Source organism: Lagenorhynchus albirostris, chromosome 19, assembly GCF_949774975.1.
Source record: "Lagenorhynchus albirostris chromosome 19, mLagAlb1.1, whole genome shotgun sequence".
NCBI lineage: Eukaryota > Metazoa > Chordata > Mammalia > Artiodactyla > Delphinidae > Lagenorhynchus > Lagenorhynchus albirostris.
Window position 1 is genome coordinate 33116969 of NC_083113.1, and position 27965 is coordinate 33144933.

General features: G+C 46.6%; 1 protein-coding gene, 2 non-coding genes and 1 pseudogene across 3 annotated transcripts in view; 2 read left to right on the forward strand and 2 right to left on the reverse strand.

Annotated features, from left to right (window-relative positions):
- The first annotated feature begins 15354 nt into the window (after positions 1-15354).
- On the forward strand, positions 15355-15437 carry TRNAL-CAG (transfer RNA leucine (anticodon CAG)). The gene has a single exon. It is a non-coding gene; the product is annotated as a tRNA-Leu (tRNA).
- Positions 15438-15663: 226 nt separating this feature from the next.
- On the reverse strand, positions 15664-15746 carry TRNAL-CAG (transfer RNA leucine (anticodon CAG)). The gene has a single exon. It is a non-coding gene; the product is annotated as a tRNA-Leu (tRNA).
- A 279-nt stretch (positions 15747-16025) lies between these two features.
- CCL22 (C-C motif chemokine ligand 22) overlaps positions 16026-27965 on the forward strand; it is a 48078-nt gene continuing 36138 nt past the window's right edge. Inside the window, exon 1 of the mRNA XM_060131016.1 lies at positions 16026-16075. Within this exon, the coding sequence (XP_059986999.1) occupies positions 16035-16075 (41 nt within the window). The 5' untranslated portion in view covers positions 16026-16034. The remainder of the gene's footprint in view (positions 16076-27965) is intronic.
- LOC132509950 (heat shock factor-binding protein 1-like) lies at positions 20413-20693 on the reverse strand (annotated as a pseudogene).

The following is a 27965-nucleotide window of genomic DNA, read 5'->3' on the forward strand; positions in this document are numbered from 1 at the left end:
GACCGCTCCTTCGCTCCCTCCTCACCCTTAGCTTCCGAGCCTCGGGATAAACTGGCGGCCGCTAGCAGAGCGGGCAACTACCGGCTCCCTGCCGAATGCCTCTCTGGCGCTGTGTGCCCTTGGGCGAGCCCTTGCCCCTCTCGGAAGTCTCCCCGTAAAGCGGGATCGGCATCCCTGTGCAGAGACTCCCAAGGAGTCCCGGGTGACCGAGCATCCTGGAGGGGAGGGTCTGGATAAATTGTGGGTGTGCGTGGAAGGGGGAGGCCCTTTTATGACTCAGTTGATGTGGTTTTCTCTTCTGAACTGATTGAGCAGTAACTTAGAAGATCGCTGAGCCTCAGTTTCCTCGTCTGCAATAATAGGGATATAAATGGACCTCACTCCACAGAGCCGCTGTGCAAAATAAATGAAATACTGCACGGAAAGCTCCTGCCACGCCAGGGGTGGGGGTGGCGGTGAAGGTGTCAGAAGGTGGGAGATGATGTTGGACTTACGGTTTCGTTGCTCCACTTGCACCCTGAAACACACACACACACACACACACACACACACACACACACATCCCTCAGGCCATATCGACCTGCACAGATAATTGATTCATTTATTCATCAACCAATGATTGCTGAGACCTTACTATATGTCAGACCCTACCCCAGGCCATGTGAATACAGCAAGCAAAAAACCACCCAAGGCCTTCTTGGATCCCACTTTCTACTGGGGGTAACAAGCAATAAACTGGAGAGAAAAAATAAGTTCAGGTAGTGACAAATCCTGTAACTAAAATAAAACAGGGAATTCCCTGGCGGTCCAGTGGTTAGGACTCAGCGCTTTCACTGCTGGGGGCGGGTTCGATCCTTGGTCTTTGAAATAAGATGCCACATGGTGTGGCCAAAACATAAATAAATAAATAAATAAATAAAACAGAGGAGTGTGACAGAGATGACCAGGAGGCAACTTTTAGACAGAGTGGTCAAAGATGACCTCTCAGAGAAGGTGCCCTTTGATGTTTACTCAACTGGAGGTTCAATGCCCACTCCCCACCCCCAATGCACCTGAGACCCTCTTCTCCACCCCACACATAGAGCAGATACTCAGGGAATGAGGAGTGCTTCTTGGCAGCTGCCAAATCATTACCCAGAGCCCAGCCTCTCTGCAGACTGTGTGAGCCCAAGTGCAGAACAAGGCTGTTGGGTAAACCCTTAATTTTACAGTGTCACGGAAAACAGTAAGACGATTGTCTCTGAGGCAGATTCTAAAACAGTAGGATGTTTTGGTTTGGGTTTGGATTTTGTGTTTTTGGTTAATCCCACTTTCATTCCTTTCAAATGGCAGCGAGCAAGACTCAATCACTGTATTGTTTTTTCCTTCGACCTTTTCTTCCAAACCAACTTCACTCGTCCCCAGTCAGAAAAAGTGGGAAGGAACCTGTCCCCAGGCTGGAACCTGATGCCCACCCAGAGCTCCCACTGTCACCCTGGGCTCTGGGGATGAGGAGGAGAGGGTCTGTCCGTTCCCAGAGCTAGTCCCCCCTCCTCGGGTCTGTGCAGGCCATCTCCACACAGATCACCTGCAGCACCTGTCCTGTCTCACCTCTCCTTAATTCTACAAAGGCTCCCTACTCTGGCCAAGCCCCTACTGTGTACTGGGCCTGCTGTCCCTTGGGGTGGGGATGGAGCATACTGGTGAGGCTGTGGGGTTCTGGCACTGAGCGGATGTTTAGTGTGCACCTTGGGTGCGCCAGGCACTGGGGACAGCCCTGAGAGCCATCCAAGCAGAGACCCTACCCTCAAGGAATCTGATGGGGGAGACCGCCTCCAGATATACAAATGCACAGATAAATAGATAATTACAGATTGTGATGATATTACTACAAGAAAAAGCAAGATGCCATGGGAAAGAATAATTGAGATTTGGGGGTGTCATTTAGATAGCTGGGTCAGGGAAAGTGTAAACATTTAAGCAGAGACTTGAAGGATGCCTAAGAATCAGACAGGAAAAGAGCATTCCAGGCTGAGAAAACTACGATACATGCAAAGGCCCTGAGGCAGGAAAGACTTTGGAGTCTTTGAGGAGGGACATAAAGTTATAGACTGAAGGGACTGGGGAGAGATGAAGTTCAAGAGGAAGCCAGGGGCCAGGTCACCTGGGTCTTAAACCCTTGGTAAGACAGTGTTGTGGCCGCGTCTTACGGCATGCGGGATCTTAGTTGCCCTACCAGAGATTGAACCCGTGCCCCCGGCAGTGGACGCATGCAGTCCTAACCGCTGGACCGCCAGAGAATTCTTGGATTTTATTATTATTAAAAAATAGACCATTAGGGCTTCCCTGGTGGTGCAGTGGTTGAGAGTCCGCCTGCCGATGCAGGAGACACGGGTTCGTGCCCCTGTCCGGGAAGATCCCACATGCCGCGGAGCAGCTGGGCCCGTGAGCCATGGCCGCTGAGTCTGCGCGTCCGGAGCCTGTGCTCCACAACGGGAGAGGCCACAACAGTGAGAGGCCCGCGTACCGGGTTAAAAAAAAATAGACCATTAGAGGGCAGTTACACTGTTTGATTTCCAATTTTTAAAAATTCACAGAAAGATTCCGCTGGGGGTCATCCAACAATTTCCAGAAGCAGCTTTGGGAGGTCGCTGATTATAATCTGCAAATATCGATTGAACACTTTTCCAGCTGGCCCTATGCTTGGTGCTGTGGGGTTGGTTGGTTTTGGTTTCTTTATTTTTAATTGCCCAATTAACTCATTAGTTTATTTCATTGCACATCACACACACATCTCCAAACCTGCACCCTCACCTCTAGCTAATCACTGAGAAGAGTTTGGAGTATCCCATCAGATCTTTTCTTTCTTCTTTTTTTTTCACTACCATACAATATATGGAAATATAGAGACTTGCTTTGTTTGTAACTTTTAAACATTTTTACAAAAAAATGGGATTATACTGTATACATTGAAACTTGATTTTTTCACTTAACATATCTTGGAAATTTCTCCATGACAGCACCTGAAGACTGACCTAATTCTTTTTATATGTCGTATAATATTTCATGGAAGGGCTATTACATTATCGCTTCCCTTATTGGTAAAAAGGTAAGTGGTTTCCAACAGTTCCTCATTACAAGTAATATTGAAACAGGAGGGAAAGGGGCAGGGCACAAGCTTTAAAAGAATGACATAGCCATTGAGGATATGACAAAAACTGGTTAGAACTGATTAGTCCCAAGATGGCGGAAGATTTGATTTCCAGTAGACCCTGACCCTCATTATACACTCATTATAATCATTAGCATATGCTAAGTGACACACCCACAGGAGCCAGAACAATTCCGAGGCTAACCATAAAAGGCCAATAAGTGGGAGGTGGCTCAAATCCTGGAAATCCCCGCCCCTTCTCCAAAATAGTTGGAATAATCCTCCCACTTGCTGGCCTATGAAATTACACAGCCCATGAAAACTAACCATTCCATATTTTGGAGCTGCTCTTGCCTTTTGAGACAGACGGCATTCTGTCTATGGAATATGTATCTCTCTAAATAAATACACTTCTTACCTATCACTTTACCTCTCCCTGAATTCCTTCTGCGCTGAGACATAAAGAACCTGAGCTTCGTTAAGTCCTGAAACCAGGTGTGTGATCTCAAAAGACAGTAGGTTCAAGTCCCAGCCCATGGGTTCAAGTCCTAATCTGAGTTTTGGCTGGGTTCGAATCCCATCTGAGTTATGAGGTTTCAATATTATATCAGCCTTCTTATTTATGCGTCTCTGTACACACATAACTCCAGTCTTCAAAGCAGAACCACTGGATTGAGGGTATTTGCAGGTTTTTTTTTTTAAGAGATACTTCCAAATTGCTCCAAAAGACCATATTTTTGACATCCTCATTAAGAGTAAGTGAGTTTATGGGACTTCCCTTGTGGTCCAGTGGTTAAGAATCCGCCTTCTAATGCAGGGGATGTGGGTTTGAACCCTAGTCTGGGAACTAAGATTCCCACATGCCATTGGGTAACTAAGCCTGTACACAACAACTAATACCCAAGTCAGCCAAAAATAATAAAAAAATAAATATTAAAAAAAAAAGAGTAAGTGAGCTTAACTATTTGCCTGCCCCTATGGTCATATGTAGTGAGCTTAAAAAAAAAAAGTCTCATTGTTTCCATTTGTATTTCCTAATACTTAGCTAGTGTGGCTGAATATTGGCCTTTCATATTTCCTTTTCTGTGAATTTAAGGTTTGAATCATTTGCCTTTGTGTAGTGAAGAATTAAATTTGCCCAAAGTGTGGTCTGGCCATTTTTCCTCAGTTTCTGAGAGGTAATCTCTAAACCTTTGGACCGTCATGCCTGATAGAAACATCTTTGCTTAGGGTGGAGGCACTGTCCATCAGCTCAAGCAGCTCCACCTGGAGGAGTTGGACACTGAGCTCAACCGTGGCCAGGTGATGAAATCCCAAGGAGGGCTCCGGCCACCAAGGCAGCTGGTGAGTTTACCTGGTTGGCAGTACTCCATGTATACTGTCACACATCAGTGCTGGGAAAGTAATGCATGGAGTCCGTGACTCCCTGGGGAGGGGACAACGGACATTCCACTTTTGGAACTTAAAAATCACCCTTTAAAAAAGTATACAATTCAGTGGTTTTAGTGTATTCCCTATAATGAATCATCACCACCGTCTAATTCCAGAACATTTCCATCACCGCATGTCTGATTTTAATCTGTGTTCTTTATCTGTAACATACTGTAACTGTGAGTATAACAGCTTGCAGCACATTCTGTGAGGCCTTCTAGCTAATGAATTATTGAACCTGAGGGTGGTTTTGGGACCCCCCCGAACCCTGCAGTTGTGTCAGAAGTGACAGCGGTCTTGTGGAGTACTGTACTCCCTCCAATGTTGCAGCCCAGTTTGTGATGTTGTTTTTTAATTTTTGGAGCTCGTTTTATATGTTGGATCCCCTCTCCCCATTGTCACTTTTGTAGGTTGCTATTGTTTTCTCCTACTTTGTTTCTCCCACTCTGTGGCATTTTGATAAATGTGACAGTCATGTAACCACGACCAAAATTAAAATATAGAACATTTTGATCACCCCAAAAAGTTCCTTTGTGACCTCCACCCTGGCCCCAGGCAACCGCTGACCTGTTTTCTGTCATTGTTGTTTTGCCTTTTCCAGAATGTCATATAGAATCTTACATGATATACTTGTGGCAGGCCAAGATGTTCCATCCTAATCCCTGGAACCTGTGAACGTTCCCTGTTATGGAAATAGGGATTTTGCAGATGTGATTAAAGACTTCGAGATGAGATTATCCTGGATTATCTGAGTGGGCCCTAAATGCAACTACAGATGTCTTTGTAAGAGTGAGGCAGAGGGAGATTTGATAACAGTAATGTGAGCACAGAAATAGAGATTGACAGGATGCAGTCAGGAGCCAAGGAATGCCGGTAGCTTTTAGAAGTGGAAGAGGCAAGGAACAAATTCTCCCTAAAGCCTCCAGAAGCAACCAGCCTTGCTGACACTGATTTAGCCCCTTAAGTCTCATTTTAGACTCCAGATCTACAATAGAATAAATGTGTTGTTTTAGACCACTGAATTTGTGATAATTTGTCACAGCAGCAAGAGGAAACTTATACAGTAGTCTTTTGTGAAAAGCTCTTTTGTGTAACATAAAGCTTTTGAAATTCATCTGATGAAATGAAATTCATATTTTATGGCAAGACAAGACAAATTTAAATACAAAATGTTTTTTCGTATGTTTCTCCTCCCTCCCTTTTAGTGTGTATTGTGTGTCTGCATTAACCAGACCTCTATAGGAGATAACATTCCTTCTTAATCTTGTAAGGGGTCACAATGACCCACTACTTGCTTTGTACATGCAGATCTCGATTGTGTAAACTGTCAATACGTCACGTGATGCATAACCCTTTGTCTCAAAAATGTATATAACTCTGCTTTGACCTCTAACAGGTGGAACAGTCAGTCCTCAGAGCTTTTGGAAAGGCTATCTGCCTGGTTATATCCTCAGATTGGCTTGGATGAAATTTTCTATTTCTTTCTTAGATTGACTATTAATTAACTTTTCATTGACACATCTATGTTGATGAGCATACAGGTAGATTGTTTCCTTTTATTAAGAAATGTATTCCATGGGGCTTCCCTGGTGGCGCAGTGGTTGAGAGTCTGCCTGCCGATGCAGGGGACGCGGGTTCGTGCCCCGGTCCGGGAAGATCCCACATGCCGTGGAGCAGCCGGGTCCGTGAGCCATGGCCACTGAGCCTGTGCGTCTGGAGCAGAGTGAGAGGCCCGCATATCGCAAAAAAAAAAAAAAGAAGAAGAAGAAAGAAATGTATTCCATTGTATTGATATACCACAATTTCTTTGTCCTTTCACTGGTTGATGAACATTTGGGTTCTTTCCAGTTTGGATGGCTATGAATAAAACTGCTATGAACATTCATATGCAGGTTTTTTGTGTGAACATGTTTTTATTTCTCTTGGGTATGTATCTAGGAGTAGAATTTCTGGATCCTGTGGTATATGTATCATTAACTTTATAAGACATTGCAAAACTGTTTTCGAAAGTGGCTGCACCATTTTTCCAAAGAGGCTGTTCACGAACTGGTTTTACTCATTTGTAAAGGGCAGTGACTTACCCAGTGAATTAGAGGCAACAGCAGAACTAGCATCTACAGCTTCTCATCCCCAGCAGTGATCCTGAGAGAGGCAGTCCTGCCTGAGTATCCCCCTCCCATTTCCAGCCTCCCCATCCACTTCTGCCCCTTCTTACCCTCTCTTCTGTCATCCAGCCCCAGCAGGGGTGGAGGCCAGAGCAGCTTTCAATCTATTGCCATCTCCACCCCAGCCCAGAATGTACCAAACAGAGGTGGGAAAGGCTCGGGGAATGGGGATCACTGACAAGAATCCCCTTTAAGATCTGAGGGCAGTGCATCCCCCTGGAAAAGACCTTTGTGTGGGATGTGAGATGATTTTTGATGGCCCAGGGGTAGTCATCAAATACTTCAAGTGCTTCATTAGGAGTCCTTTGTTTTTAATTTCACTTTCAATCTGATTATGCCAAGGAGAAAGACTTTTTTGGTGCTAATATATCTTTAACATCTAATTTTGTTAATCTTTTTTTTTCTGGCCGCCCTGCGCAGCTTGCGGGATCTTAATTCCCCGACCAGGGATCGAACCCATGTCCCTTGCAGTGGAAATGCGAGGTCTTAATGACTGGGCTGCCAGAGAAGTCTTTGTAAGTTTCTTCAAAAAACACATTTATTACAGTTAAAATGAGTCCACGTAAAGAAAATATTTAATTTTCAAAAAGTGTGTAAAACCCCTTACACAGTCAAATGATTTTTGACAAAGGTGTCAAGACCATCCACTGGGGAAAGGACAGTCTTTTAACAAATGGTGTTGGGAAAACTGGATATCCACATACGGAAAATGAAATTGGACCCTTGCTTTATACTATATATGAAAATTAACTCAAAATGGATCAAAGACTTAAACATAAGACCTAGAACTATAAAACTCATAGAAGGAAACATAGGGGAAAACGCTTCATGGGCTTCCCTGGTGGTGCAGTGGTTAAGAATCCGCCTGCCAATGCAGCGGACACAAGTTTGAGCCCTGGTCCGGGAAGATCCCACATGCTGAGGAGCAATAAGCCCGTGCACCACAACTACTGCATGAGTCTCCGCTCTAGAGCCCGCGAGCCACAATTACTGAAGCCTGCGCTCTAGAGCCAGTGCTCCGCAACAAGAGAAGCCACCGCGATAAGAAGCCCATGCACCGCAATGAATAGTAGCCCCCGCTTGATGCAACTAGAGAAAGCCCACCCGCAGCAACGAAGACCCAACGTAGCCAAAAAAAAAAAAAGCTTCATGATGTTGGGTTTGGCAATGATTTCTAGGATTTGACACCAAAAACACAAGCAACAAAAGTGAAAATAGATAAATTGTATTACATCAAAATGAAAACTTCCTGCATCAAAGGACACAATTAAATAGTGAAAAGGCAACCTAAGGGAGAAAATATTTACCAATCATATATCTAAATCTAAAAAGAGGCTAACTTCCAGAACATATAAAGAACCCCTACAACTCAATAACAATAACAACAAAACTGATTTTAGAAATGGCCAAAGGACTTGAATAGACATTTCTCCAAAGAAGATATACAAATGGCCAACAAGCATACGAAAAGATGCTCAACACCACTAATCATTAAGGAAATGCAAATCAAAACCACAGTGAGATATCACCCCACATTTATTAGGATGGCTGCTATCAAAAAACAAAACAGGGACTTCCTTGGTGGTCCAGTGGTTAAGAATCCACCTCCCAATGCAGGGGAAGTGGGTTCGATCCCTGGTCGGGGAACTAACCCGTGTGCCACAACTAGAGAGAAGCCTGTGTGCTGCAACTAAGACCCGATTAAGCCAAATAAATAAATAAATATTAAAAAAGAAAGAAAGAAAGAAAGAAAGAAAAGCAGTCAAACCCATAGAAAGAGAAAATGGAATGTTGATTGCCAGGGACTTCAGGAAGAGAGGAATGGGGAGTTATGGTTTGATGGGACAGAGTTTCAGTTGGAGAAGACGAAAAAATTCTGGAGATGGAATGTGGTGATGGTTGCATAACAGTGAATGCCATAGAACCGTACACTTACAAATGGTAAATTTTGTTATATGTATCTTATCACAATTAAAGAAAAAAAATTTTAAGTGTACAGGGAATTCCCTCGTGGGCCAGTGGTTAAGGACTGCCAAGGGCCCAGGTGCAATCCCTGGTCGGGGAACTAAGATCCCACATGTTGCTCAGCCAAAAAAATAATAATAATACTAATAATAACTAATTAAAAAATTTTTTTTAGCTGCACAGTGATATGTAGATAGGGGAAAATAGGGTAATAAATGCCTGAAGTTTGGGGAAGAGTGATCTTGTCCAATGCCCTCCTGGCACCGCTGGAACGTCTGTCCATCTCAGAGACGGACAAGAGTTAGCTCAAGATGTAGATGAGCAACGTGACCAGGGACCAGGTGGCTCCTCTTGTCACTCACTGCGCATCCCCCTGGGGGTGCACCCGAGGAGCAGGCTGCAACTGGGTGCGCATGAAGGTCACAGAGAGACAGCTTTAGGGAGAGCGGGCTCTATTACTTCTAGGCAAACGCCAGTCTATGCAATGCCACCAGGCCTGAACCTCCTGGGGTAGGAGAAGACGTGAGGCCTTCAGGGTGGAGGTGCCATTTGAACAGAGCCTTGAAAAGAGCCATTTGAGAAGGAGGTGTTCTAGGTGGATGTACAAGAGCGAAGGCTGGGCATGCAGAGTGGTGTGGGCTGATGGCCTTTGTGAGCAAGTCTCTGTGTTGAGAGATGCAACCGAAGTATGGACAGAGTGGGTGGGATGCTGGCATGAGCCTGCCAACCTCTGGGCCAGTTACTGATTTGCCCAGAATGAGGCATAGGTTGGTCACACGGTTTGGTCATTTTCCCTGCCTGGCCCCTTCAGCCCATTAGGATTGGGACAGAGCTTGTGTGGGATGGGAGGTCAGAGCTCCAGAGAGAGGACATCAAGATTAACTATTTGTTGGCTTCCCTGATGGCGCAGTGGTTGAGAGTCCGCCTGCTGATGCAGGGGACATGGGTTCGTGCCCCGGTCCGGGAAGATCCCACATGCCGCGGAGCGGCTGGGACCGTGAGCCATGGCCGCTGAGCCTGCGCGTCCACAACGGGAGAGGCCACAACAGTGAGAGGCCCGTGTACCACAAAAAAAAAAAAAAAAAAAAAAAGAAAGAAGATTAACTATTTGTTCAGGGATCCACAACTCATGTTCCTGAGACAGATGGCCAGGCCAGGGCTTGGGTGGACTGACTCCATGCTGTCCATGTGCCAGAGGCACGAGGAGGTCTGGAGTGGCATTTCCAGGAATTCCTGCCCCCTGGCCCTCCCCATCCTGTTGTATCATTCATTCATTATTCAGCATGTACTCAGTTAGCTCCTTCTCCACATTTTTGTGTCCTAGGCCCTGGGAATTCATGGGCAAATGAGACTTGCAATCTCCGCCTTTTTGAAGAGCTCAGCCTCAGGGGCAGGAAGACACCTAGAGAGGCCATTCCAATTCCAGTGCTTTGAGGGGTCAGCCCGGGAGTTGTGGGAACACAGAGGAAGCCAAAATACCTAGTCAAAGGAAAGAAGTATCAGGGAAGGCTTCCTGGAGGAGGTGACATATGAGAAGCAACCACTAGAAGAAGGAACACTGTCAGTTTCTTCAGCCTCCCTTCCAATGGTGCAAGATCCAGCTATAGCCATAGGGGCATCAACACTGTCCCTCACCCCACTCTGGCCCAGGGCCCTGCTTCTGGGAACTGCCTCCATCTTCCATCCTCCCTTGGCCCTTCCCACCCATGCCCACAGTTCCAGGACCCTTCCTGAAACCTCTTCTCTAGGACACCAAGCTTCACCATCTCCATCACCCCCACCACTGCCCCGATTTTTCTTTTTCTCCTCCTTTGCTCAACAGGAAATTGGCATATCCTAATTATATACGATGTTCTGTAGATGTTGTAGTTAAGTATCCATCTGTAGATGGGTCATCCTTCTATTCTCCTCCTGGATGTTGAGAACGTTTTGTTAAAGGATACTTTTTTTTTTTTTTTTTTTTGGCCATGGCTCACGGGCCTAGCCGCTCCACGGCATGTGGGATCTTCCCGGACCGGGGCACGAACCCGCGTCCCCTGCATCGGCAGGCAGATTCTCAACCACTGAGCCACCAGGGAAACCCAAAGGATACATTTTTAAAGTAAAATGCAAAAAACATTGTGCAGTGGAAACAGTATGGCAGTTCCTCAAAGAAATAAAAATAGAATTACCATATGATCCAGAGATTCTACTTCTGGGTACACTATATGCAAGAGAATTGAAAGCAGGATCTTGAAGAGATATTTATACAGCCATGCTCATAGCAGCATTATTCACAATAGTTAAAACATGGAAGCAACCCAAGTGTTTACTGATGGGTGAATGGATAGCAAAATGTAGTATATATGTACAATGGAATATTATTCAGCCTTAAAAAGGAAGGAAATTCTGACACATGCTACAACATGGATAAACCTTGAAGACATCCTAAATGAAATAGGTCAGTCACAAAAGGACAAGTATTATATGATTCCACTTATATGAGGTACCTAGAGTAATCAAATGAATAGATAGGGAATTCCCTGGTGGTCCAGTGGTTAGCACTCCATGATTTCACTGACAGGCTGCACAGGTTCAATCCCTGGTTGGGGAACTAACTAAGATCCTGCAAGCTGCGTGGTGTGGCCAAAAAAAAAAAAAAAAAAAAAGTAGAATGGTGGTTGCCAAGGGTTGGGGGAGGAGGGAATGGAGTGTTATTGTTTAATGGGTATAGAGTCTCAGTTTTGCAAGATGAAAAGAGTACTGGAGAAGGACGGTGGTGATGTTTGTACAACAATATGTGTAGTTAATACCAGTGAACTGCGTAGTACACACACATATATGCATATATATATATGTACATATCTCTCATAGTCAGGAATGCTGAAATGAATTTGCTAATAAATGCAAAACTGGCCCCTGCCGAGGATGGAATCAATTCCATTTTACCAGACAAGATTTGTTTGCATACTTATGAACTGAATTTTAAACAATTAAAAATAATATATCACATTTAACCCAATATATTCAAAATATTATCATTTAAACATGTAAACATTATTACTGAGATATTTTGCATTCTTTTTTTCATACCAAGATTGCAAAACGTCTCAAGTGCTCGGTAGCTACACGTGGTTAGTAGCTTCTGTGTTAGACAGCACAGCTGTAGACAACACCTAATATTCCTTTGAAAGAACATCCAAGAATCTTTTTGCCTTTTCCAAAGCCTTCTCCAATTTTTCCTGACAGTTTTTTTTTTCCCCTGACAGTTTTTTAATTAAAAAAGAATTACCCAAGTCATCTATGTTCATTATACAAATATCAAATGCAGGTAACTGATGAGAAAAAAATCACAATAAATACCACCATCCATCCAGAGATAATCACAGATCCAGATTTTTTATGGCCTCTGAGACTTTATAGACACATTTTGTTATATATATTTTTAAATAAATAATTTTATATATAATATAAATGTATAAACAATGTAGTTATATATTTTACAGTTTATGTTTTATTAATATATAATCTATGAAATTGTATTATTTTTAAGAGTTTTAAACTTTTCAGAAGTTTCAGATTTACAGAATTATTGCAAAGAGTACAGAGAGTTCACTTATACCCCACACGCACTTTCCTCTGTTATTAATATCTTGCATTAGTAGCGCTACTGAACCAAACTTGTGTCTGCTCACCCGTGTGCAGTAAAGCCAATCTACTGACCGTGGGTTGTGGTGAAGGAAAGTGCAGCGTTTATTGCAGGACGCCAAGCAAGGAGCCCAGAGCAGCTAATGCTCAGAAAGCCTGAATTTCCCCAATGGGTTTCAGTGAGGCAGCTTTAAAGGCAAAGTGAGGATGGGGTGTCCCAGGTTATGCAATCAGCTCGTGCACAATTCTCTGATTGGTTTATGGTGAGGTAACAGGGTGGTGTCACAGGGATTAACATTATCAATCCTTAGGTGCCGATAGGTCTGGGAGCTACATGCTCATGATCATCAAGTAGTTAATTTCTTCCATTTGGTGGTGGTTTTAGCATCAGTAAAACAACTCAGGAAATGTGTACCAGATACTATTATCTATGTACTTCAGAGAGGAGCTAAAGCAGAGGATATGGGGGAGGGGTCTGTCCTGGGAAGGCCCCTTAGAGTCCTGCTCAGTTATAGTATGGTATATTTATCATAATTAATGAGCCAACATTGATACATTATTATTAAGGTCCATACCTCATTCAGATTTTTTCAGTTTTCCCCTAATGTCCTTTTACTGTTCCAGGATCCTATCCAGGATACCAGATTATATTTACTAGTGATGTCTTTTCTTAGGCTTACCTGTGACAGTTTCTTAGACTTTCCTTGTGTTTGATGACCTTGCTAGTTTTGAGAAGCACTACTCAGGTATTTTGTAGAATGCTCTTAAATTGGGATTTGTCTGATGTTTCTCATGATTAGACTCAGAGTAATTGTGTTTTGGGGAGGAAGTCTACAGGGGCCAAGTGCCATTTAAGGGCACATCAAATCAATCTGACAAACTATCAATCTGACTTATCACTATTGATGTTGACCTTGATCACCTGGTGAAATCATATTTATTTTTGACCAGAGAATATACGCACATGATACAAAAATTTAAATATACAAGTCTCTCTCTCACCCTGCCTCTTCCCCCCTCAAACACACAAAGGCTGCCTCACCAAAGATAATTACCTCCAATTTCTGAAGCCTGTGAATATATTACTTTACATGATTAAAGGGATTGTGCAGATATGGCTAAATTAAGTATTTTGAAACAGGGAGATTACTCTGGATTATCAGGATGGACCCAGTGTAAATACAAGCATCTTTATCATGAAACCAAGTTCCCCTAAAACCAAGTTCCTCTACCAAGTTTATGATTAACCTCTCTATTCAACACCTGTTCCCCTGAAGACTGAGGAGTATCAAAGAAAAGGAAGAATTGAAACTGTACAGGACCCTGTGGGGCCTTCCCAAGTACAAAGGCCTTTCTGTACTCCCCATCTCTTGTTTGTGGGAAAAAGGTTTCCACCTCCAATACCTTCTCTGAGTTCCAAAGGGCAGATTCAATTAGTAAGTAGAGTGAGGGAATACAGAAAGAAACCATAGTGCAGCCATGGGGTCTGCTCCTGGTTCCTCCTGGGGGGATGTAAGGAAAACCTGACATACATCTCTGAGTTCTTCTATAGGAACTAAGGCCCCTGCCCAGGTAGAGGATGGTAACTTCAGGCTCAGTACAAGCACTGGGACCCCAGACTGGGTGGAACCGGAAGGCTGATGATTGAGATTCTTAGAACACCACACTGTTACCTCACCGCCAACTAAAGGAAGGTTACACACCCTGCAGCCCTCCCCCCCGCCTCCCAAATTTCCATATAAAACCTTCTTCCCTGAAACCCATGGGGGAGTTCCGGCCTTTTGAGCACAAGCCACCCGTTCTCCTTGCATGGCCCTGGCGATAAGTCTTTCTCTGCTCCAAACTCTGATGTTCAGGTGTGTTTGGCCTCACTGTGCTTTGGGCACACAAACTTGCGTTATGTGAGAATAAGAGGTTAGACAGGAGGGCCAGAGTCAGAGAAGGCATCATGAAGACAGAAGCAGAAGGTGGAGTGATGTGGGGATATGAGCCAAGGAATGTGGTGGTCTTTAGAAGCTGGAAAAGGAAAGGAAATGGATATCCCCTAGAGACTCCAGAAGGAACACAGTGTTGACCTCCAGAACTATAAGATAATAAATGGTGTGGTTTTAAGTCTCTAAGTTAGTAGTAATTTGTTACAGCAGCAATAAGAAACAGGCACTGTCAAATCCCTTTACCAGTTTTTCTGCCAGTGAAGGTCCAGCCTCGTCTTGAATGCCTCCAATGATGGGGATATCACTATCTACACAGGCACCCTGTTTTCTTTCCAGCAAGCTCTTTCTTCTGTGGAAACCTTCCTCCGTGGTAACCTCCCACCCATTGCATGCCCACCTCAAGCCCCAGTTCTTGGAGCAAGGATCAACAGACACAATCTAAATCCCTTGTACACATGAGGCTTTTATAGACATAAATTATCTCTCCTCCACGTTTAACATCCTCCAGCTTTGTCCTTGGCCAGTTTACAAAAAGGTATAAAAGCCAACTTTCTCTTGATGAGACTTCAGCTAAATACTTGTGGAATGGGATCCCATTGCCCGCGTCTTCCCATCCATGGAGGAGCCCATGGCAAAGTCCATAACCGAGCACACCCCCTTCCAAAAAGAATCATGTAGACCCCCTACTCACTTCCCCCAGGGGCTCAACAATAGTCTCGACCCTTTCGATAGTATTTGTCATTAAAAATAATGTCAAAACTTCAGGTTCCGAGCGTTGGCAAGTGACTAGAATTTAATAATATAGTTTCATTTCCATAGTATTTATTTTTATAGGTATTTTCTATTGATGGCAAGAGAAACTAATTTTCATTTTCAGTTCAGGCTAGTGTTTCCATTTAAAACATGTAAGTCGTAAAAAGACTGAACCAGATTAAGGATAACGGTAAATCTTGGCAACGCGGGTGGTTATTGATTGCGGATGACGAGGGGCTGTGTGGTTGGATCTGGAGCTACCAGGGACCTCAAAATTATTTGGATAATTCCCAAGCCGCGTCGCACCATACAGTGCACTAAAAAAGATGCCACAAAGACACTTGCAAGAGTCAGGATGGCCGAGCGGTCTAAGGCGCTGCGTTCAGGTCGCAGTCTCCCCTGGAGGCGTGGGTTCGAATCCCACTTCTGACAATCTTCTCCTTTTTCTCTTTTCCTGTTCCAGGGTCTAAGGAGAGTGCCTTTGCGGTTTCAGATCGGATCTTTCTCTTTTACATTCCAAAAGTCAAATAAATATCATTAAGAAAAAAAACACCTTTTAAGAAGGAAATACTTGTTTCGTAAAAAGATTAATAGTATTACCTATTTGATGTGCCACTTTACGTGAAAAGCAAAAAAAAAAGAAAGAAAACTGTAGGTTTGTCAGAAGTGGGATTCGAACCCACGCCTCCAGGGGAGACTGCGACCTGAACGCAGCGCCTTAGACCGCTCGGCCATCCTGACTACTGGCATACTTTTCTCCGAGCAATCCCCTTCAAAATTGGCTCTAGTGTGCGCATGCGTACCGAACCACGGGAACTGTCTTGTTCTCCTCCCTGCGTTGGGAGGAGCTAGATACTGGCGTTGACTCGAAGGGGAGGAGCGAGACGGAACGAGAAGGTGCAGAACTAGGCGCCTGGGCAGCGGCAGAGGGCGCGCGCGGTGTGGTGGACACTGAACGGCGGAGAGACCGAGGACTATTACTTCGACCCGTGTGCGTTCGTGCCGCCGACAGGCATTCATTCTGCATTCATGCATTTACTAATCACATCAGCTTTGATTCTTGCGTATCTGTAAGTACCCTTGCATTTCTGCATACATGCCCTCTTGCCTGTTCCGATGTGTGTTTAACTCATTCACTCAGGCTCCAGGTTACACCGAGTCCTGCAGCGGCACAGCCGGATCCACCCTTTTTCCTGACCGTGTTCCTAGTTCGCAAACCTTGCTTGGCACACAGTTGGCGTGCAGGGAACGTCCCCGGATTAATCCGTCCCTCGCCTCCTCCTTCCCGCAGTGCGTCATTTCGTGATTCACGTCTCCTCCCTAGCCCCAGACTTACCCACGCGCTGGCTCTGCCCAGGGACCAGAAGACCTCAGGTCGCGAGGGTACCTTTCTCCACGGGATTTCGGGGAGGCTTGCATACAAAACAGAATTTCCGCCCTTAAGACACATTCAAGCCTGGGGCGAAGGGAGAAAGATAAGAAATACGTGAAAGGTAAAATGGCAAAAAAAAAAAAAAGAAAGAAAAAGAAAAAGAAAGAAAAGGTTAAAGGTTCTGCTAAGTGCAAGAAAGAGGTTGCCAGGAAACTTGCAAGAGACTTTGAAATAGGCCAAGAAAGATAACTGGGTGTCCTGTTTGGGGCACCAGTCCTGGCTGGCTGATTCTCAAGGGCCTGCACCTTTCATTACTTCTATATACAAATGATTCTTATTCACGGAAATGCAAGTGGATTTTGTTGGAGTGGAATGCAATTAATTACTGCCCTGTGGATATTGACCATTTTTACATCTGTATTATAAATCCATTTGTGATTGCAAATATATGTATGTCCTTTGAGTCGGTTGTAACATCTTACTGGTTTCCCCACAAATTACTGAGTTAGATGAAATCTTTGACTTGTGTTCATTTTATAATTATGTGAGAATCACGATTTTACCTTAAAAAAAGTCTCTTTTAATAGTGATCAAGGGTGACTAGGGGGACTTCCCTGGTGGCGCAGTGGTTAAAATCTGCCTGCCAATGCAGGGAACATGGGTTCGATCACTGGTCGAGGAAGATCCCACATGCGGCGGAGCCCATGAGCCACAACTACTGAGTTCGCATGATGCTACTATTGAAGCCCAAGCGCTCTAGGGCCCACGTGCTGCAAGTGCTGAAGCCTGCGCGCCTAGAGCCTGTGGTCCCCAATAAGAGGCGCCACTGAAATGAGAAGCCCGCGCACCCCAGTGAAGAGTAGCTCCCCGCTCACCACAACTAGAGAAAGCCTGTGCAGCAACAAAGACCCAACCCAGCCTCCCCACCAAAAAAAAAAAAAAGTGACTAGGGGCTCCCACCATAAAAAATGGTACTGATGGACCTAGTGGCAGGGCAAGAATAAAGATACAGACGTAGAGAACGGACTTGAGGACACAGTGGGGGAAGGGGAAGCTGGGATGAAGTGAGAGAGTAGCACTGACATATATACACTACCAAATGTAAAACAGATAGCTACAGCTCAGTGCTTTGTGATGACCTAGAGGGGTGCGATAGGGAGGGGAGATGGGGTTATGGGGATATATCTTATAGCTGATTCACTTTGTTGTACAGCAGAAACTAACACAACATTGTAAAGCAATTATACTCCAATAAAGATGTATGAAAAGAAAAAAAAAGAGTGACTAGGGGCTCTCATAGGAAGGGTGGTCAGGGAGGGCCACTCTCAGAGGAGGTGACAATGAGTTCCAAAGGGAGAGACGAGTACAGTCAAAGCCGGGAGTAGCAGTGTTCCAGGTGGGAGGCATAGCCAGTGCAAAGGTCCTGAGTCAGGGAAGGGCTGCGGTCTGTTGGAGGGGCAGCAAGGCCAATGGGGCAAGGGTATGGGTGGCAGGAGGCTGAAGTCCATATCATACATGGCTGGGATGCCAGGAAGAGGAGTTTGGCTTTTCTTCTGTGTGTGTTGGAGTCACTGGAGTGTTTAAAAGCAGGCGAGTGACATGATTCAGTTGGCCTTTCAAAATGATCCCTTTGGCTGCTGTAGGAGAAAGGACATGAGAGGCAAGAGAAAAATCAAGAGTCCAGGGAGAAGGCCATGGAAAGGAGGATGAGAGATGATGGTGGCTGGACCAGGGAAGTGGAGATGCAAAAGGTGGTCAACTTCAAGATTCAGGATGTGGCTGGGGGATATATGTGTGTGTGTGTGTGTGTGTGTGTGTGTGTGTGTGTGTGTGTGCGCGCGCGCGCGCGTGAATGTGGAGAGAGGGGATGCAGGGATGCAACAGAAAGTCACCAAGATCATAGAGGTTATCCAATGCTCACAACTGCCCTTTGAGATCAGTGCTGTGGGCAGGAGCTGCTTCCTACTCCTACTCCAGGGAGCTCAGGCTCACACAGGCTGAGTGATTTGCCAACATCCTCTTTGGGGCAGAAGCCCTGTGCTCTCCACCTCTGGAACCCTCCCCTCATGCCGTACACCACCAACCTTTCTATGGGCGCATCGTTTTAGAGGTAAGAAAACAGTGGCAAGCCCAGAGCTGGAGCCCAAGCCAGACCCTCTCTGCCTGCTCCCCTCCTGGCCTGGCTGGGAGAAAGTGCTCATTGGATGGAGGTGCTGAGGCCCCACTCAGCCCTACCTCCTGCGTTTGGGTGGATGGTCAGCTGTCCTCCCCTGACACCTTTCAGGTGCCAGATCTGTGGCGTGGAGGAAGCCATTTCGGGATCCCATTCCAGCTTCAGACCCCCAAGACCAAAAATGGGAAAGGACCACTATTCCTGTTTGTTCCATTTCCCCCTTATCAGCAGCCTAGACACCAACGATGGATCCTCGAGGGACAGACCTCACTCATTTTCCACTCTGGGCATTTGTCCAGGTTGGAAGAGGAAAGTCCCCTGAGCTCAGCCTGGAAAGTCTACCAGCAACTGGGGAAGTCCCGGCACGGAACTGCTCAGCCCTAATAGGGACAGATGGAGTCAGTCCCTGTGGGGACCTGGTGCTCAGCCAGCCCAGGGGCCTGAAAGGGGGAATCCTAGCATCCCTGTGACCTTGGCACACATACCCACCTCTGCTTGGGAAAAGAGTGGCAGGAAGCTGAGTTTTAGCAAATGCCTCCTTTACATCCATTATTTCACTTAATGTTCATAACATCACCACAACACCGAATATCGTTACCTCCATTTACAGATGAGGAAAATGAGGCTCAGAGAGGCCAAAGTAACTTACCCAGAGTCACACACATGATAAGTGGAACCTGATTTTTCTGGCTTCATACTCTTTTTTTCAATACTCCCTCTTGAGAACTATTCTGAGCCTAGGACTATTCTGAGCCTAGAACTGTGATAGGTACTTTATTTACATTGTTTCTTTTTAAAAGCAAAAGCCATGAGGGCTTGCCAACTAAGGTGGCACGCTGGATTTGGAGACGTTAATTTTAGTTCTGTTTTCATTATTGGAGGAGACTTAAAAGAAAGGGTAGGCTTTTCCCAGCAAGCCAGTCCAAGTGGCAAGGCCAAGCTTTTGTGCCTCAGGCTCTGATTTCCTTGGCCAAGGTTCAGGGACAGAAGCCATCAGGCGCCAGTAGTGGATCCCTGCCAAGGCCTGGTTTGGGCATCCTGATGCACTGAGGGGGGACCTCAGGGGTGAAGCGGATGAAGCAGGTGTGGATCTCTGATGGGGTGGGATAGGAACTGCTTGGTCCCTCTGGAGCCAGAGCCAAAGACCTCAGATCCCCCCTTGGTGTGGAGAGTTGGGCAACCCAGTTCCCTGATTTTGAATGGATCATGTGGACAGTGGTGACCAGAATGGACCAAAGGCCAGAAGCTCACTTCCAAGTTCTGTAGACTTTTTATCATGCCCCCAAGGCCTTTGATCACCCTAGAAAGAGAACCCCAGGAATGGGGGAGACTCTGTAGCACGCCACTCTGATAAGCAAGAGGTGTAGAGGCAATTTTGACTTGAGGCAGCATGGCTGAGCATCTCAGTGTGTGGATTCTGGAAACACCTGAGTTGAAATCTTGTTTCTGCTAGTTCTGTGACCATCGGGAGTTACTTAGCCTCTCTGTCCCTCTGTTCCTCAGTTTCCCAATCTGTAAAATGAATTTAGGAATAGTATCTGCCTCAAAGGGTTGTATAGATTGAAGAGTTAATACATGCTCAACATTTAGAGTTCCTGGAATAGAATAAATGCTTTAAATGTTAGCCTAGAAAAATAAAACAATGTACCATTTCTTCCTTTTTCCCCCCCAGGGACTGCCAAAATATTAGTGTTTAATAGCACAACTGACCAAGGTCCAAGATATGAAGTTACCGTGTTCAGGAAACGTGGGGGGCACGGGAGGGAAATCACTCTATAAATTAACTCTATAGTATATGGTAAGAAGAATGCACACTTTATAATATAAAACCTGTCGACACATAGTAGTAGACCATCGTCTTCTCTTGGCTTGTAAAAAGGTTGTTCCAGATTCCAGTGCAGATGAGCAACCTTCAGCTCTTCTTTGTGGCAGGGATCTTGTTTTCACCATCCAGCTCTTCCACCCCAGCCTGTGTCATGAGGTCTGTGATATTTTTCTCCAGGTCATCCATGCGACTGCTCATGTCATCAATTCTTCCAATGATCTGGTCGGACATGGTCTGAAATTTAGCTTGCATCTGTTGCAGGGGTGTCTACACCACCGAAGTGAGATCCTGCACGGCCTTGGGGTCAGTCTTGGCCATCTCCCCAGTTCCCAGCTTGACGGTGCTGTCTCACACCATCACCTACATTGCTGTTTGTCCCCAGTGTACCATTTCTTGCACCTGCTGAATATTGTGGAGCAAGTGCCCACCTGTCAAACTGACTTTGTAGAAGTAGTGTCTATAGGGCCATCCCGACAACCGTAATATCCTGACTGCCCCCTTTGAGCCAGCTTCGCTCCCTCTCCAGCCTCATCTCCCACTTCCAGCTCCCTGCCCACATCTTTCTGTTCCTTCAATCCACAAAGCACATTCCTCCTCGGGGCCTTTGCGCTGTTTCCTCCATGCAGAGCCATCTTCCCCCAGCTCATGCAGGGCTGGCTCCTTTCGTCATCCCCAGGTCAGCCCCAGGGTGAAAATAGCCCCTCACCCCACCTCCCACTCACTTTCAATCTGGCCTCCTTCTGACAGATGCAAAGTTACTGTGCTTATTCACTGGCTTATTTGATGATCACGTTTCTCTCCCACTAGGCTCTGTGCTCTTGTGAAGTCAGGAACCGTGGCCATCTTGTTCACCAGGTATTCCCAGCAGATAGTACAGTACCTGTCACGTAGCAGGAACTTGATACATAAGTACTGCATGAGTGGATGAACGGACAAATGGATGGATGGACGGATGGGCGGGTCAATTCCCTGGGCTCTTCAAGTCAGTTTTCTGTCTGTCTCAGGTGGAGCTCAGGAAGCTTCCTCAGGTGAGACCATTTATGACCCCTTGCCTTCCCCTGAGGCTTCAGCTCAGACTCACACGCCCAGCTCTCTGCATTGACACATCAGTTCCTTTTGTCCATCTGGGGCTCAGGGACCTCCAGACCTCTCGCAGGCCCCATCTGCTCTGCCTCTTTTGGCTAAAACGTTTTGGTGTTCTGCTTAGGGCTCCACAAGCCCAGGGCTTTCTCTCAGGGTGGGCTGAGTACTCAGTGCAGGGGTGAAGCGGGACGTGGTGTCTGAGGTCTAGGGATAACTCAGGTTATTACCCTGGTTCCCTCCCTGTGACCACAGCCCTGTCGACGGAGTAAAGTACTGCTGTACCAATTGCTAAACAGGGCTGCCCTGAGTCCCCACCGCCACCCTGGCCCCTCCCCACTCCCGATTCCTGCAGTCCACCAACCTACCGGCTGGCTCCAGCACAAAGGTTGTCGTCCGTCGTCATGGGCAGGTGCGATGCAAGTCATTAAAGATGTTAAACATTTCCGCAGGACCACATTATGGCTTTCCTCTTTGACCTGATGCTCCACTACTCTTTGGGAGCCCCTTCTGATTCAATCCCACCCCTGCTCTGGCCACCTCCCACTCCCACCACTCACCCCTCCCTCTCCCGCTCCCCACCCCGCTCTTCTGGTACCAGCCCCCTGATTTTCCATTGGAAACAACCCCTACCCTACTCTCTGTCCAGGCAGGTCACGTGAAGTGGACTCTACTCTCCTACCACGTTGGGGGGAAATAGGCTTGTGACTCAGGTCTGACCAATCAGTCAGTTCCATTCACCTAGCTACACAGTGATTGGTTCAGAAATGAACACATGATTCCAGTTGGTCCAATGAGAGTCTGGCGAGAGGGAACTCTTGGAGAAGAGAAAGTGGGTGTGGGGCTCAGCTGGCTGAGGCGGTAAAGTCTGAGGCTGGTGGTGGCTCTCGTTGCTATGCCATCCAGAGCCTGCTTGAGAAGAGCTGGAAAACACAGAAAGTCAGAACTCTATTGACATCGATATTATTCGAACACTTGGATTTAGTTGTGCCTGAAACCATCCGCCCCTGGTCTTTTCAGTTTCATGAGCCAATGCCCTTTTGCACTTAAGCCAGTTAAATGTGAACTTCTGTCACCTGTGACCCAAAGACTAATATGGCCTAGATCTGTGCTGGCTTACACGGTAGTCAGGAGCTGACTAGTGAGCATTTGAAATGTGGCTACACTGAATTGAGACAGATCACGTGTCACATACAAACTAGATTTCAAAGAAAGTATGAAAATAAAGATGTAAACTACGATTGACCCTTAGAGAATAAGGGTTCAAACGGTGTGGGTCCCTTACGTGTGGATTTTTTCAGCAGTAAGTACTACAGTACTACACAGTCTGCAGTTGGCTGAATCCATCCATGGGTGCTGCACCGCAGGTAGGGAGGAACCACGGATATGGAGGAACCTCAGGTGCAGAGGGCAGACTAATTTATACACGCATTTTTTTTTTTTTTTTTTTTTTTTTTTTTGCGGTACGCGGGCCTCTCACTGTTGTGGCCTCTCCCGTTGTGGAACACAGCCTCCGGACGCGCAGGCTCAGCGGCCATGGCTCACGGGCCCAGCCGCTCCGCGGCATGTGGGATCTTCCCGGACCGGGTCACGAACCCGCGTCCCCTGCATCGGCAGGCGGACTCTCAACCACTGTGCCACCAGGGAAGCCCTATACACGGATTTTTGACCGTGGGGAAGGTCAGCACCCCTAACCTCCATGTCGTTCAAGGGTCAACTCTATTTTCTTATTAACTTTTAATATTGATATGTTAAAGTGATAATACTTTGGCTATGTTGTGTTAAAACATATTGTTAAAATGAATGTCATCTGTTTCTATTTTCTTTTTCGATGTTGCTAGTAGAAAATTTTACTTGTGTATGTGGCTTGTGTTATGCTTCTGTTGGACAGTGCTGGCCTTGATGACCCACCTGTAAAATATCAGGAAGCAAGAGATCAGAGCCTACGCAAATAATGAGGCATCCCCACCAGAAAAGCACTCCAAAGATACTGAGGAGGAGGGGCTTCCCTGCTGGCGCAGTGGCTGAGAGTCCGCCTGCCGATGCAGGGGACGCGGGTTCGTGCCCCGGTCTGGGAAGATCCTACATGCCGCGGAGCGGCTGGGCCCGTGAGCCATGGCCGCTGAGCCTGCGCGTCCGGAGCCTGTGCTCCGCGACGGGAGAGGCCACAACAGTGAGAGGCCCGCGTACCAAACAAACAAAAAAAACCCCAAAGATACCAAGGAGGAGAAGGCTTCCTGAAGAATGTGGGCACAAAAGATTAGGTCTAGCTTTGCAGGGGTTGAGAGGAAGGGGAAGGCATTCCAGGTCAGGGCACAGCATGAGCAAAGGCCTGAACGTGGGACTAACAGGAGAGGGGTCTCAGGAGAAACGAGGGTGGAATAGGGAGCCTTGAGGGTTAAGATGGGCCGTCAAGGGAATTTCCTGGTGGTCCAGCGGTTAAGACTCCCCACTGCCAATGCAGGGGGTGTGGGTTCCATCTCTGGTCAGGGAGCTAAGATCCCACATACTGTGCAGCGTGGCCGAAAGATTAAAAAAAAAAAAAAAGATGGGCCGTCAATTTTGCCCATCAAACTGGGACTTCCAAGGAGGGAGAGAAGGGCCCTAATTCTGGGGAGGGACAGGAGCAGAATCTGCAGGCCTTTCCCACCAGCATGGAGCCACTCAGAGTTTCAGCATTTCCTTTGGAAATTCTCTCATCCTCAAATAGCTCCCAGTTTCCCTCTGATCTTTCGATTACGCCTAATGCTTTCGGTTTTCTCTAGGCCTGTTTCCTGCAGTCCTTTTCTGTGCCTGCTGGCATCCAGCTCCTAGAAAACATACTCATGTCCTTGGACCTCAACAGAGGACATGCCAGCAGGGGCCTGGAAAAGTGACAGGTGGACTCACTGAGTCCCAGTAGGGCATCACTGAGTAGTACAAAATCAGGGTGCTCTGTCCCCCAGCCAGAGACATCCTGGGGGAGCCATGTCCCCCCAATTCACCTTTTGCAATGCAAAAGAAAAAAAGCCCTGAAAATTACCTTTCATTCTGAAAAAAAGAGCATTACTGATGTCTCGTTTGTTCTCCAGAGGTTTCCACAGAGATATAGAGCAAGTATCTTAGTTTATCAAGCTCCCCACAAAAATGGGACACAGTCTGATGCAATATTTTTCTAGGTCAGGCGGTCACAAAACGTTTGTGTTGCTGAAGGGCTCCGCATCTTTACAGCCCTTAGCTGTCTATTGGACAACCCCTTCCTGGGGAAGCTGGCCTCCAGCCTGGGTCAGCTCCCCTGTCTGCACCAGAGCCCTCACCATGGCACACGTGAGTGTGTGTGTGTGTGTGTGTGTGTGTGTGTGTGTGTGTGTGTGTGTGAGATTCTCAGGCCACTGAGAATCACCACTGATCCCCAGCGCCTGGCATCTTGTAGGTAGGCACCCTGGAAATACTTGTTAATTGAGCAAATAAATCCTAAATTCAGAGTTTAACCCCCCCTTATTTAGCACCCCAAATAAGGATCTCAGTTCTTGTGCTCAAATCTTCGAAATTACATTTCAAGGGACACAAGTCTCTCCCAGTTAACGTCAGGCTGCAGAAGAGAGGAACCTTCCTCTCTCCACCTTCCTACTCAGCCTCCTGGCTGAGTGCCCACTCTGCCCCAGCCCTGAGGACCCCAAGTAGGTGTGGGAGTAGGAGGGCGTTTTCATGAGGTTCATCCCAGGCTCTGGTGTGTTAAGAAGCCACATTTATAGGAGAGCTTCGAGTCAGACTGAACGTACATGTTTCCATCCTCTTGCGTGTTACTGAGCCTGAGCTCATCATACTGCTCACCACATGACAGGCCAATAAATTAAGAGACGAGCTGTTGGGGGAAGGGATAATGACTTTATTTGGAAAGCCAGCAGATGGAGAAGTTGTGGACTAGTGTCCCAAAGAACCATCTTCCTCAAGTTAGAACTCAGGCTTCTTTTATACAAAAGGGGAAGGGGTAAAGCCCTGGTTCCAGCCAGACTCTGGAGGGGTGGTGGTAATTTCTCCCTCCCTGCAGTCATTCACAGGTGGGCCTGGTCAGGATGGTTCCTGCGAGCTAAACAAAGGTACTTCAGCTTACCACTCATTTTCTGGGAGGCAGGGTTCCCAGAGGTGGGCCATTGTGTATACTTTAAGCTTATAGGCAACATCCCTTTGGTGATTAACTTCGAATACAAAGGTTCTTCCTTATTGCTTGAGGACTATTGGGGGAAACTGAGGCAAGGGATTTGGAAACATTCTACAAATGGAGCAGCTGGAGAAGATGAAGATCACCGGGGTTGGAGTGAGGGTTAGGGCTGGGCTTCCACCTAGGGTTGGGGTTTTCATCTCCCAGCCGAGGTCCCCTTCAAGATATGTGTGCATGTAAACCACAGGAGTGGGAGTGGTGAACCGCGAGGTTCTTCACCAAAATTCCATGAGGCACCGGGGCTGCAAGCGGAGAACAGGAGCCTTAGAATTCTGCTGCCTTGGAATCTTGGCCAGAGGGGAAGGGTGGGGAGGTGGGGGGCCCAGCTGTGGCTGGGGACAAGTGGCATCCGCTGGTACAAAATGTGGTCTAGAAGACAGCAGCTGGAATTCAGTTGGGCAGAGAGGGCAGAACTTCTGTGGACAGCTCAGCTGAGAAGGGGACTGTGGCCTCTCTGAGGGGTAGGCTCTGACAGAGGGTATGAGGGGAGTTGGGTGGCGACAGGGCATGTCCTAGTGTCTGTGTCTGTGGGTGTGTAGAAGCGTGTGTCTCTGGGAGTGAGGATGTATATGTGTCTGAGGTGTGCGCATGTATGATTAAATGTGTGAATGTGTATGCTGGTTTAGAGATGGCTGTGTGTCTAAGGGAGTGTGGGCACCCCACCGGGCCAGTGTGTGCATATGTATGTGGGGCATTTTTGTGTGGCTGAGTTAGTCACGTGTGTGTGCTGTGTGTGAATGTGTTTTGTGTGTATGCGTGACAAGGGATGGGGCAAAGAAGCACTATAAACTCGGGATGGAGCCATTTAGAGCTTACACCATTGGAAACTTGTGGAAATTTGAAGACTTGGGGGCAGGAGAGCCAAGTTCAAATCCCAACTTTGCCACCTTTCAGCTGTGTCCTCAATAGTCTCTCCTTCTTTCCAAACCTCAGTTCCCTCATCTGTAGAATGGGCATCATTACCCTCACTGCCTCCCAGGGCTGACCTACAGACCACTCTGGGCCAAGGTAACTCAGCTCCCTCTGGGGAGAGGAAATGAGAAAAGAGGTTCCATTCTCTGTGCTCTTGGAATTTCTTACCAAGAGCATGTATGATTTTTATGGTGGAGATGTTAGGAAAAGGCATCTGTGCTCTGGAAACCTTTACCACCTTTCTCAGTCTGGCTGGGGTGATGCTTGTTGTTCTGCGGACAGATGACCATGGTGGACATGGCTGGGTGTGAGGTTATTTGCCAGGGTCAGATCCTCAGACCAGGCAGGCTCTGGGTGGTCTCCCTCTTCCCAGGAGCCAGCTACGGATGTCACTGCCTAACTTGGAGAAGACAGGAATGCTGCTTCTCGGAAGCCTCCTGACTTGCGTTCTTGGCCAAGAAGAATCGGGCCCACCCCGGTGCCCGGAGAAACAGGACAAAATCACATGTAGAAACAGACTTAGGGTTAAATTAAATGGAAACTTGCATTTCACAATGTCTGTTTTCTTTTCCCTCCTTTTATTTTTATTCTTTTAGGTCCCCCTCCTCCCCACAATGAATCACAAAAGGCTATTATCAGAGGTTATGTCTGGGGAGGGAAAGGGAAGGATTTCACTTTCCATTTTGTACCTTTCAAAGTAAGGTTTGAATTTTGGAAGCATATCCTTTTTTCCTCTTTGTTCTCCTGCTTCCTCCTGTCGCTGGTATCAGGAAGTCTCTGGCCAGAGAGCCTGCCACTAGGGATTTTCTTCTTCAAAGCTTAGCATGTGAAAAGGAAATAAAAACTGCAGTCACTGTTATATAATTTTTTTAAAATTTTATTTATTTATATTTGGCTGTGTAGGGTCTTCGTTTCTGTGCGAGGGCTTTCACTAGTTGCGGCGAGCGGGGACCACTCTTCATCACGGTGTGGGGGCCTCTCACTGTCACGGCCTCTCTTGTTGCAGAGCACAGGCTCCAGACGCGCAGGCTCAGTAGTTGTGGCTCACGAGCCCAGTCGCTCCGCGGCACGTGGGATCTTCCCAGACCAGGGCTCGAACCCGTGTCCCCTGCATTAGCAGGCGGATTCTCAACCGCTGCGCCACCAGGGAAGCCCTCTGTTACATAATTTTTAAAAATCCCGAAACGCTGACTTCCAAAACTTAATTTTTTTTTCACATTGCATATTTAAAAAAATTTTTAACAGGCATTACATTTACATAATTTGACTTTCAAAAGGTACAAAAGAATAAGCAGTGAAACACTTTCCTCTCATCCCTGACCCCAGTTTTCTTCCCCAGAGGCAACCCCTGTTCCCAGTTCCTCATGCAGCCCTCCAGGACATCTTTGCATGTACAA